Raw genomic sequence first — 11,995 nt, forward strand, 5'->3', positions numbered from 1 at the left:
GTTCGCTTCTTGTTTTGCGTTGCCAGCAACGACCGGCCGAGCAAAAACAATGTCAAACAACACAAAGGCAAATCAGGCCACAAACACACACATACACACACAAACCCAGAGGGTGATATAATCAGGCCATCATCGGGCATCATCCCCATCGTCCGTGTACAAAACCACTTGAAAGAGAGAGAGAGAGCGAGAGAGAGTGTGTGCGAGCAGGAGAGTGCTAGATTAAAAGGACGCGTTTGATGCAACTAAAACCACACCACAGCATAGCACTGTTAGTACACAGTAGCAGCAGCAGCAGCAGCAGCTATGGAAACTACGGTCAAACATCCTGTTTTTGCGCTCTCTCCGTTCCCCCCTCCCCCCCCCCTGCCCATTCTTTCCATCCACTTCCACGGCCAAAGCAGCAGCTGTGAGTTCACTCTACATTCCAGCGCGCTGCTTGTCACATTCTCGTCCTTTCGAGCAGCAGCAATGTGTAATAGTAGTAGTAGTAGTGGTAGTGGTCGCCATCTCTACACACACCGGAAAGCTTTCCCTCTCCGTATTCAGCTGTCACACTGTGTGTGACCTTGACCTTTTTTGTGCGCTCCTCACACACACACACACACACACACACACACACACACACACACACTGTAACGTGGTGTGCCCTAGGACGAGCAAGGTTCTGTTGTGTGCGGCGACTGGCCCGCTGCTGAGTATGCGTCGTCAGGCTGGTCGGCGCTCTCTCACTCACACACAGACACACGTAGCCCCCTTCAATGAGGGTTGCTAGGAGAGGCGAGCAAACAGTGTACTGACGGACACAGCATAGTAGACTGCGGAAAACCGTCGGTGGTGTGCGTGTGATGGCTGCCTTTTACGCGTTGTTTGACATTGCAAGGACTCGGCTCAACACGCCGTTGTCATCACTACGGAGTGGCCTAACGATGGAAAGAGAGAGAGGGAGAGAAAGAGAGAGAGAGAGAGCAAAGTGTATAAAAAAGGAGAGTGATGTTTCCGATGCGCGTGTGTGTGTGTGTTTTAGTGTGGGATAAAAATACACCGTTTGTTTGGCGGAAGAAAACGATAGGGGAGAGCGTGGCTCGGTGGTGGGGGCAGTAACCAAGAAGAAGGTTGAAATTTTGTTTACGTTGGCAACCAAACAACAAATCAATCTGCTGCTGCTGCTGCTGCTGCTCGGCACTTCTTTTTTTCTTTGGGGTTAGGCGAAAGGACCTTAGAAGAGCCTCTTCCCCTTCCATAACCATCATGTAATGCTTGCCGTGTTGGCCTCTTTTTCCTTCAACCCCCGTTTTTTTACTTTTTTGTGGAAGGTAAGGAATGTTGTTAGTAAGGCATTTGGTGTACAAGAATTTATACCATTTCCGCCCACTACTGTGTTGTAATGCATACAAAATTACAGCGAAAAAATCGGATTATAATTTGGAAAGTCCTTTACACCATTGCTCCCGCTGTTGCTGTTCATGTTGCTTTCCATCAGCCGCAAAGCAAGTGCTTTGCAAGTTCGATCAAACTCTCTTGCCCGAACAACTGACCCGAAACATGTTTTTTTTTTGGTTGTTGTTTGGTTTACGTGTCTGGATCAACCCTTGTGGCAGGTTCGGTGCGTTGCAGCAGGCCTTCCCTGGGTGGGTGGTGGTGGTGGTTGCGGTTTGGTGCGGCTGGCAAACCAACAGCAGCAGTAGCAGCAGCTCGGTTACGATCAGTTGATATCGGTATGTAAAAGAGAAGACCACCGAAAACCAACCACTCGTCGCTCGCGACGCGCTGTGTGCCTTTCTCTTTGTCGTGTTTGGTATGTGTGGTGTGTGCCGTTTTTTCAGCTTTTTGTTGTTGTTGGTTGGCAGTATAGAGAGACTGTTCCAAATTGGTCGTGTTTAATGCACTAATCTCTCGGCCCAAGCGAGTCGGAACCGCATTCTTTTCCTGTTTGTTTTATGTTCACTTTCTGTTTTTTTTTTTTTAAATAAAATCGTTATTTTATTCGCACAAAGTTCAAGCAGTGAGTGGTTTTTTGGTGGGGAGGGGGGGGGGGTGAAGTAGCCAGGACAGGTTCTGATGCCACCACCACCCAACCTCCTGCAGGTGTGTGTTCCGTTCTATCGACAAATTAATTAAAAGTCCTCAACAAACCTCAGCAATTACCATCGCGCATACGTGTGCAGGATTGCATACCCTGCAGGCGCATTACTCTGTGCCTGGCGCATGCAAGTGCTCACGCTGGCCCCCCGATATTGCTCCGTTGGTTTGTGCACCTTTGCAGCGAAATTGGCTGGATTGTGATGATGATGTTGCAATAGTGTGCTGCGTTAGCAACAAGAACCAACACTAAATGGTTTTACGACGGCCGACATTAGTGTGTATGTGTGTCTGTGTGGAGGGAAAAAGGGGTACACGAAAGCGGCGCCGTTCCAAGGCCTTTCTCCTTCCAGGTCCTGCCGTGACCTGTTTCTAGGTAGTTCTTAGTACCACTAGGAAGGCGTTAGTACTAACCTTTCCTAGTATGGGAAGAGTCACAGTCGTCGCCTTACCACCCTTACCCCATCATGATCCGTCAATTGTTTGTGCCTGCCTGTCGAAGGGTGGTTTCTTTGGTAACTGCTAGAAAAAAAATCACTAACCGAACCTACCACTCTTGTAGTCACTTCCCACTTCCAACTCCACCTCTTCTTAATCCCTGCCTTTGGAAAACGGAAGCTTCCAATTCCTGTGTGTATGGTTGTGTCCCTCCTGTCCTTCAAACGCAAACACTGCACCGAAAAGGAAAAACTTCCGCTCCAATTGTGACATAATACACAGCTTGTCGATTACACTATTTTCCTATGTGTGTGTGTGTGTCCTTTTGTTCTTCATAATTTTTAAACAATTGCTCACACAAAAAATAATCTAAAAAAAAACCCATCAAACTAACCCTTAGTCAGGTGTAATAATGCTGTGACTATGCTTTCCTCCGTGTGGAATGTTTCACCTTTCCCTTTGGAGTCGCACGAACAAAAAACACACACAAAAAACACCCCAATTGCTCGGTTGTCGTTGAATGCAGGAGCATGGGCCAAGTTGTCCGGGCAACTTTTCCCTCTTGACAGAGAGACGATGAAGGTGGGTCCTCGTCGATTCCTCGAGAGTATGTGTGTGTGTGTGTGTGTGTTTGCTGTACAAAATTGATCCAATTTCACCCTGCCTGCCCGCCTCCCTGCCTGTCACAGAAGCCCCCAGGGGCGTGTGTGTGTAAAAATTTCACATCCAAATTATCCACCGGACGACGGGCGACAACGTGGCGTCGATGATGGCCGACCGCGTGCTCGTGCCGGTTCCAGTTTCCTGGTTCCATTGGTTGGTTTCCATTTATTGCAAAGCCGTGGCAAACTTTATGGTAGTGTTTCTAGTGGAAAACTTTAATTTGATGTATTTGCCACTGTTGAACTTCTGGGAATAGGAGCAAAATCCGTTTAGCGCTCAAATTTAGTTCGTTTTTAGGTAAAAATGCTTTTGGAAATGATTTTTTTTGTTATATATTGATTTATCATAGGCCTCATAGGCCTCGACGCGCAAGTAAACCAATTTTCCTCACCAAAAAGAGAAGAAGAGAGAGTGAAAGAGATATCGGAAGAGCTGGAAAATAATAGCATTGGACAGGGAAACCTGCAAAGGTCTCCCCGGGTAGAACGGAAGGATGCTTATTTTTAGCCACACTTTAATCCTGCTGCCCTAAGACGGTGTAACTCATCCTTGACGGTGCAAACGGGACGATACTGAAGGGAGGATGGGGAAGAGAAAGAAAAGAAAAGTTAATGTTAATTGTACCATTTCCCTATCGGATTGGCTGCAGAAGGTTGTTAGTCCGTTTGCTTCATCAATGTTTGATGAGCAACGACAGAGGAAAACTCTCTCTCTCTTTCTCTCTCTCTCTCTCTCTCTCTCTCTCCTACTCCCTTGGTACCGATTATCAGACCGATCACCACGGGCAGCGCGCTGTCCATCACCATTCGTCAAGCCATCCCGGAGGAATTGCTGCCCTTTTCCTAGGGAGAAAGCGACAGAAAAAAAACGAAGCTTAAATAAGAAAGCACAATTGGGTCAACATTAAGCTAGAATGGGGGGCGGAAGGTGAGCAAGGTGCTGCTTTTCCTTGGACTACTGCTGCCGCTTCGATAACTGCGGGAAAAGGACTTTGAAGGACACGGCGACTAGGACACACACTATCAGGTTTTGATATTTGTCCGAGTGCACTGAGGTGCGGTACATGGCAACAGTCGCAGGTTTGACGGGAGGGTTTTTTTACGGTGCCCCTCCTAGGCGTATGTTGTAGTTTTGGAAACTAGACAAACAAACTGGATTGAAAGGGGGGGAAATAAACACACGGACACACCGAGCGCGATAACTAAACAAGTGGAGGTCCTTGCAAGCCTAATCCTTCCTTACCGACGCTTCTCTCGCCGTGGTGTGACATCCTCGTTTTACCGCGTTACCCTTGGTTACGGTTTGTTACAGCCACCAGCACGCGACCACACCATCTCGCGCACTGGTTTGGTGGTGGTAGTTGTAAGGGACACATGCAGGGGCGCACTATTCACGGGATCTAGTAGGCTTGGCTTTTGTACAAGCAAAAGCTCCTCCATCAACCCGGGGAGGTGGTTTGTGTGCTCTACGGGGCACTCCCTTAAGTGGTAACACAGCTTCTAGCGTGTGTGAGGCCGGTACGGGTGGTCACCGCCGGAGTTTATTAAATCGATGCCGTCGGGATTTACCCGCACCGCCCTAGAAATCGAGGGGAAGGGGGCGCGATGATCCGACGATGAACCCCCGACGATGGTGATGTGTTCGTCCTTTTGGAACGGCGTCAGTGTTTGGGGTTCGCCGCGCATCGCCGTTTCTATGGTTTGTTGTGGTTCGTCCGTTTGTGCAAGGAAGAAACAAATATTGGTGCGCGAAATCGAAATCGCAAACGGTGAAGATGTTTGGAGCAGATGGTTTGGCTTTTGGTGGTGGTCTCCATTCCGCCATGAGTCCTTTGGCAGGCAGGGTCCGCATTGTAAGACAGTGCGACGCGTGTGCTTAGTCTGTAAGACTTGTGCTTCCTCTTCGCTCTCTTGCTCTCTCTCTGTAAGTTGGATCTGCCCTCTTGTGGGTTAGAACAACATCTACAGGAGATTCCAATATCTGACAAGTAACCTCAATATCTCAAAAGGAAGTAACATTTGGCTAACATCTTTTCTCCCTTTTGTTTTCTTCTCTCAAATTTACAGGATGTCCCCGGAAAGGACACTTGATGAAGACAGCAGCAGCAGCAGCAGCAACAGCAACGACAGTACCAGTGTCCATCATCTAATTGCGGAAGAATCGATCGAGGAAGAGCTGCTGGAGGAGGAAACGCTGCTCGAGCCGGCGGAAACGATCGTCGGAGATCACGTGACGGTCGAGACGTCGTCGCCGGTGCCAAGCCCCGGCGCGGAAACGACACTGTCCGCCTGCCCGCTCGGTGGCGCTGGTATGACCGAGGGTCCCGCCGCCAGCAAGGCAACCACCGGCACCAGCATGGTACTGTCCGCGATCCCCCTGGACCAGTCCATCATGCATCAGCAAATTCTGCACCTGCACCAGCAGCAGCAGCAGCAACACAGCGTGAACCATACGATCAACAACAATAATACGAGCTTCAAAAATCACAACAGTAGCCACGCAGGGAAAAACATCCTGCTCGGCAACAACAACAACAACAGCGGCAGTGGCACAGTTACACACCAAATTGTGCATCCACACCACCACCACCACCAGCAGCAGTCGCAGCACCACCAAACGTACACCATCAGTCTGGGCAGCAGCAGCGCTGGTAACGGCACCAACCACTACCAAACGGTTACCACGGTAACGTCGAACGGTGCTCCGGTCGTCAACACCACCACCGGAAGCAGCAGCAGCAGCAGCAATATGGCGTCCGACCGCAGTGGAACGGCCGGTGCACTCGCACTAGTGACCGGAGGGGCCGCCACCACCGTGGTCAATGCAGCCGTGCCATCGTCACCGTCCTCGTCCTCATCCTCCTCCTCCTCTCCGGCATCGCTCGGTGCTCCTACCAACAGCAGCGCCGGTGGTGGTATGCTGGTGGTGACGGATCGCAACGGAACCGCCACCACGACGACCACGGGCAAGCTGGTGCTGCTGCATCAGGGGCGCGCGGGCGAAGATTATATAAGTAAGTAAGAGTAACCGCGCAGTGACTGTGCGTTTCTTCTTGCAGGATTTAATGGATTTCGGTGACCTTGTTAGGCTTTCCAATTAGAATCCATATTTCATATAGCAATTGAACGGCAAATACCATCAAGCTTCTCTAACCTTTTCTGTGCTACCTTTTTCTTCCCTCCCTCGCCTGCAGCAACGACGGGCGAAACGATCAACGGCGGTAACATCGTGCTGCTGGCAACGGAGCAGATGGACATGGCCGAGCACGACATCATTAACAACAACGTTATCATCAGCACGGCGGGTGGCACGACGCGCACCGTCGCGCTGCCCGCTCATCCCGCCCATGCGCACGGTGGTTCGCCCGCCGGTTCCGGGCCGCCCGGGAACGGTGACGAGGAGCTCACGTCGTTGTCCTGGTTGCAGGATAAGAATTTACTAAAAGGTAACGATCGCATCATCATCATCATCGGTAAAGCAAAGCAAAAACAAAAAGAAGCATCAGAAACACGTTACGACGGGTTAGGTCTGTTAGGTACGCTGTGGGATGGGGAAAAGGGTGGCAAGAAAACGGGGGAACAGAAGTATGCCGGAATTTAGATCAGGCCAACGAGATCTCGGCTCTGCTGTTGAGTTGTTTTGATTCGTGTTTTTTTTTTTTTTGTTTTTGGCACGCAGCGGAGCGCACTGTTGCTGCCGTTTAACTAACCTCAATGGCGCGGTGAAGATGCACAACAGCGCGTACCACCGCTGCTCGATCAAGCACATACCAAGTGAGCTAGTGTTCACAAGAGTGACTGTGCTTTAACAGGAACAGGCGAAGGCTGTTTCTCAATCTTCTACTCCAATGCGCAAACAACCAACAAGCAAGCACAGATACCTTAGCAGGCGAAAACCTTAGCAAGCAATAGGAGAACGCACCACCCCATTCCCTATGAAACAAACGGGGCAGCAGCTATCGCGAAAACGCAGGTCAATGACGTATCATCCGAATCAGGCATGGCGAGTTGTTCGGTAGCCTAGGAAGAGTTAGTAGAACGGGCGTGTGCGCGCGCAGCTTACGCACCGTGTTGCTGTGGTGCGTATTGTGCGTCCCGCGCGAAGCGCGTTCGGTGAGAATGGTCGCCGTGTTGCTGCGCACTTGCAAAGGAGAGACAGCAAAGGGTCACAGATGCGTCAGCAGTGTAGCAAACGGCGCGTTTTAGCATTTCCTTACTTTGTCGACATAGGAGGCTGTGCGAGACAGCAGCAGCAGGGCAATGCTGGGAATGATGCGTACAGTGTTCCCCACACTACATGCTTAGTAACGGGTGTGTGCAGTGTGTGTCAGACTGTGTCAGAAGGTAAATGACCGATCGCTCTGGGCGGTGCGTGTGTGTGTTGTGATGACGCGTTGTTAGGCGACTCACGCGTAGCACTTTTCGAGGAACGAGGAGCAGGAATCTAGTGTCTTAGTGTGTCTTAAAGTAATTTCAAACCTGCCCCAAACTTACCACTGTCTACTCTTCTTGTTGCGTCACCTACGCAGGTATCAACCTGTCCAAAGTGCCAGTCTCATCGCCCGACAGTCCTAGGCAGGGTGGCGGTACTGCCGCTGCTGGTGGCGTTGCCGGTGGCCGCATCTCGCCGACCAGTGACTTTGTGGAGGATTCGTCCAGCATTTCCGAGGACAACAACTCGTCGGCCAACTCATCGTCGGCGGAGCAGAGCACGGGCAGCAGCGTCGGTGCGCCCGCTTACTCGACCGAACCGGCGCCGCCGGGTACGCCCGACCGTCGTACGCCCTCGCAGCATCTGTACCAGCACGGGGCCGGCACGGCGAAGGCAATCACCACGCTGAACGGGGACACGATCATTGGCATTCCGGTCATAGCGGTCAATCAGCATCACCATCACGCGCTCGCCGGAAGCAATGGTAGCGGCAGCAGCACCGTCCAGCAGCAGCAGCAGCTCATTCTGGATGGTGGCAAAACGATGAAGGTGTCGGTGATGACCAGCCCGTCCCCGGCAGCAGCGTCACCGTTCATTGTGGCCGGGTCCGCAGCAGCAAGCACGGTACCGTCGGCGTACGGAATCGTTTCCTCGCCCGTCAGCTCCTCGGTGGCGGCAGCTCCCGTGGCCGCTTCGACACCGCTCAGCGCGAATTCCAACAGTACCGCTAATAGCAGCGGTACCACCACGAACAGCACCACCAGCAGCACTACCACCCCGCATCAACACTTCCACAAAAAGTATTTGCGCGAGGAGCTGGTGAAACAGCAGCAACAGCAGCAGCAGCAGCAGCAGCAGCAACAGCAACAGCAACAGCAGCAGCAGCAACCACAACAGCATCAACCAAATCCAAAAACCGCCACCATCGGTGGCACAGTCACGCTTATGTCAACCGGTGGCACTAGCAGCAACATCTTCGTCACACCGATGAAACAACTAACAAGCAGGTACGGCAGGTACACTCAAAACACCTTCTCCGTCTGTTGTGGTGCTCATTATTAACCCTTTTCCGTTCTCTCTTTGCCAGTGCTGTGAAGTACGAGGATGACGTGATCGAGGATCGTCACTATCCACCGCCGGCAGCGCCGGTCAAGAACGGCAGCAGCAGTTACGGTGGCAGCAGCAGCACCATGAGCTCGCCGAATGTCAGCGGCGAGGAGTACGGCAACAGCGTCGGCAACACCGTGACCGTGTACGGTGGTCTCAACATGATCAAACCATCGCCCGTGTCGTCGCCGACGATGCTGTCGCCAGCGCACAACGGTAGCACGGGCAACGGTTTAATTATCCAGCATCATCCAAGTCATTACCAGTCGCAGCAGCAGCAGCAGCAGCCGATTGCGACACCTCCACCACAGCAGCAGCAGCAACCGTTACCGCCACCGTCCACCAGCTCGCTGTCCATGCCGGCATCGCCACAATCGAGCAGTGCCGTCAGCCCGTCGAAGTTACCTCCGCCGAAGGCAAAGCATCCGACCAACGTGCCATACGATCCGCTTGTACACGTCAACAGCAAGCCACCGTTCAGCTTTAGGTGTGTGGAGCAAACCGATAAAGCTCTGATTTGAGCATTCCAAATGGCTTGCAATATTAATTTCTCATTTGCCTTCCTCTTCCCAGCTCGCTCATCTTTATGGCCATCGAAAACTCGCAGCAGAAGGCGCTGCCGGTGAAGGAGATCTACGCCTGGATCGTGCATCAGTTCCCGTACTTTAAAACCGCCCCGACCGGCTGGAAGAACAGCGTGCGCCACAATCTGTCGCTCAACAAGTGCTTCCAGAAGGTGGAAAAGGCTGCGGTAGGTTTCCTTTTTTGTTTGTTTGTTATTGTGTACCTTAGTTTTGGCCAACATTTTTGTTTAAACAAACGTTTTGTTCCCCCCCCCCCCCCTAACCTCACTGCAGAATCTCGGCAAAGGCTCGCTGTGGATGGTGGAGCCGCAGTACCGGCCGAACCTGGTGCAGGCACTGTCGCGCTCGCCGTTCCACGCCGGTTCCGGCATCGACAAGGCAACGTACAAGAGCATGCAGCAGCAACGCTCCACCAATGCCAGCCCGACCGGCAATGGGTCACACTATTCCAAGGTTTGTGTGTGTTCAACGATTTGTGACTGTTTGGAATGGAGAATTTGGGATTTTTTTAATAAAAATCTCACCCTTTCTCTTTCTAGCAGGACAACTTTCCTCAGCTGACGAGCCGGCTGGCGCCGGCCGATGCACAAAACGGTCTGCTGCATCAGGACGATCTGGACGACATTAGCCGCTCCTCGACACCGATCGACTACGACGGTGGTGCCAGTGGTGATCTGGCCCCCGGTGTCGGCGGACCGCCACATCACAGCCCGTATCTGCCCCAGCATCATCACATAGCGCACGAGCAGCAGCACCAGCACCCGCTGCCGGCCGTGCATCACGCTCACCAGCAGCTGATTGCCGTGGCGGGCGGTGGCTTCCATCGGCACAGCAACGGTTCACCCGAACCGCCCATGAATGGGGCGGCGAACGGCGCTACCGGGACCACCACCGCCACCACCACCTACCTGACGACCGCCGACGGTACGACGATCGTGTCCTGTCCGGGCGGTGTAGTGTACATGAATGGGGGCAGTGTGGGTGGCGCCGCCAGCCTGCCGAAGGAGCTGGTGGCGGGGCGCGAATGGAGCGCCGACACGATAGAGGATGTGAACGCCGCCACCGCAATGCTGGCGCTCAAGCATGGACCTAAGATTTTCACCGAAAGCTCGTTCCGCAATGGGTAAGTGTTTTTCGGGCGCGTGTGGAGCAGGGTTCCGTCTCATGCCGATGTTTCTTCCTGCTTTAGCAACCCACCGGTCATTACCACCTCCCCGAGCGAGGACCACACGTACTCGGCCGGCGGTGTCGGCGTGCAGGAGCAGCTGGCGGTCGCCAATGGAGCGGCTGCAAATGGCGGCACTACCGCGGTGGTAGCGAATGGATTGAGCTGCTGCTCGTCGTCGGACGAACGGTACGAGCCGCCGCAGCACAGCAAGCACCACCACCACCACCACAACCATCACCAGCCAGCACCGCAACATCACACGGCGATCCATCATGCGCACCAGCCACAGCAGCATTCGATCCGGCACAGTGACAACGTCAGCAATGGCACCTCCTCGGACGCTACGTACGAAAGCAGTGAGGAAAGGTAGGTGCTGCAATGAAAGCGAAGCAAATGAGTCTTCCACTCCCAGTGGTTTGTGATACTAACTTTTGTGTGTGTTTTCTCTCTCTCTCTCTCTCAGCCATCCCGCTCATGTCGCCTCCGCCGAAGACGTTGAGGAACGCCGCCGCCAGGAAGGTGTGTTCGCGCTGCTCAACCTCGCCCAGATGACCTACTCGCCCGCCTCGTCCATGTCCTCGTCCACGTCCACGCTGTCGTCGCCCGCCTCGTCGACGGGTTCGCTGAAGCGTGCCGCACCGGCCAACGGTTCCTCCGACGCGCCGTACGCGCCGCTCCACAACAGCCGGTGGACCGGTTCGCCCGATCGCGTCCGAACGGGCTCGCCACAGCTCCCGCCGGCCCACCAACATCACCAGCATCTGCACCATCACCTGCAAGCGAACGGGCATACTATGCATGCCGACCAGCAGCAGCAGCAGGGTGTAAACACTCCTGCCGGCGGCAACATTCTGCAAACGATGCCGATCGTTTCGTACTACGGCGGTGGTGGTGGCGGTGGCAGCAGCAGCAGCAGCACCAGCAGTGTCGATCTAGCCCGCCAGTACGCTTCGCCGCCACCGGCAAAGAAAACCAAACCACGCTCATCGCTCAAGAAGCTGAAGAAAAAGTCGCTCGGCCGGTAATGCACTGGGTCGCGCCACCGTTGGCATCGGCCGCATCGCTGCTGCGGTACCGTCCCGATCTGGAACGACTGACAACACACAAACACATACACATCCGCACCGCTCGCACGCATCATCGCGGTGGGCGGACCCTCTAGATTCATCACTGGACGCGCGCACTATATTGTTACTATTGTTGCTGCTCTTACCGAAGCACACTACTGTTGAATTCACGTTAATATTTTAAAAAGCGAAACTCTCATCCCCGCGAAAGTATGGGAGCTGGCGGGGGGGGGGGGGGGGGGGCAGGAAAAAAAGGAAAAGCTATAGGGAACGCCAACAATGTCTTCCATTGTTCGTTTCCCCGTTTAGATTAGGCTTGGGCAATTTGATTCTTTTCAGTGAACGCGTGCGATGTAGTTCGTTCAGTATGATGAACTGAACGCGTGCGGTAGGTCAGTCGCTCAATTGTAGCTAAGTACCATTTTTTAAAATATTAAGGCCGGGCTACATTGATC

General features: G+C 53.2%; 1 protein-coding gene across 9 annotated transcripts in view; it reads left to right on the forward strand.

Moving 5' to 3' along the window:
- The window catches only part of LOC120895887 (AF4/FMR2 family member lilli), an 80,787-nt gene extending 69,008 nt beyond the window's left edge, over positions 1–11,779 (forward strand). For 6 of the 9 annotated variants that reach the window (XM_040299597.1, XM_040299602.1, XM_040299601.1 and 3 more), the window contains 9 exons: positions 5,250–6,196; positions 6,377–6,628; positions 7,712–8,630; positions 8,702–9,208; positions 9,295–9,472; positions 9,579–9,758; positions 9,845–10,428; positions 10,495–10,839; positions 10,937–11,779. In XM_040299597.1, coding sequence (XP_040155531.1) covers positions 5,251–6,196; positions 6,377–6,628; positions 7,712–8,630; positions 8,702–9,208; positions 9,295–9,472; positions 9,579–9,758; positions 9,845–10,428; positions 10,495–10,839; positions 10,937–11,498 — 4,473 coding nt within the window. In that variant the 5' untranslated portion in view covers position 5,250 and the 3' untranslated portion in view covers positions 11,499–11,779. The remainder of the gene's footprint in view (positions 1–5,249; positions 6,197–6,376; positions 6,629–7,711; positions 8,631–8,701; positions 9,209–9,294; positions 9,473–9,578; positions 9,759–9,844; positions 10,429–10,494; positions 10,840–10,936) is intronic. The other 3 variants (XM_040299599.1, XM_040299604.1, XM_040299600.1) reach the window with 3 other exon arrangements.
- Positions 11,780–11,995: the final 216 nt, after the last annotated feature.

The sequence above is a fragment of the Anopheles arabiensis genome, chromosome 2, assembly GCF_016920715.1.
Source record: "Anopheles arabiensis isolate DONGOLA chromosome 2, AaraD3, whole genome shotgun sequence".
In the NCBI taxonomy this organism is placed as follows: Eukaryota; Metazoa; Arthropoda; class Insecta; order Diptera; family Culicidae; genus Anopheles; species Anopheles arabiensis.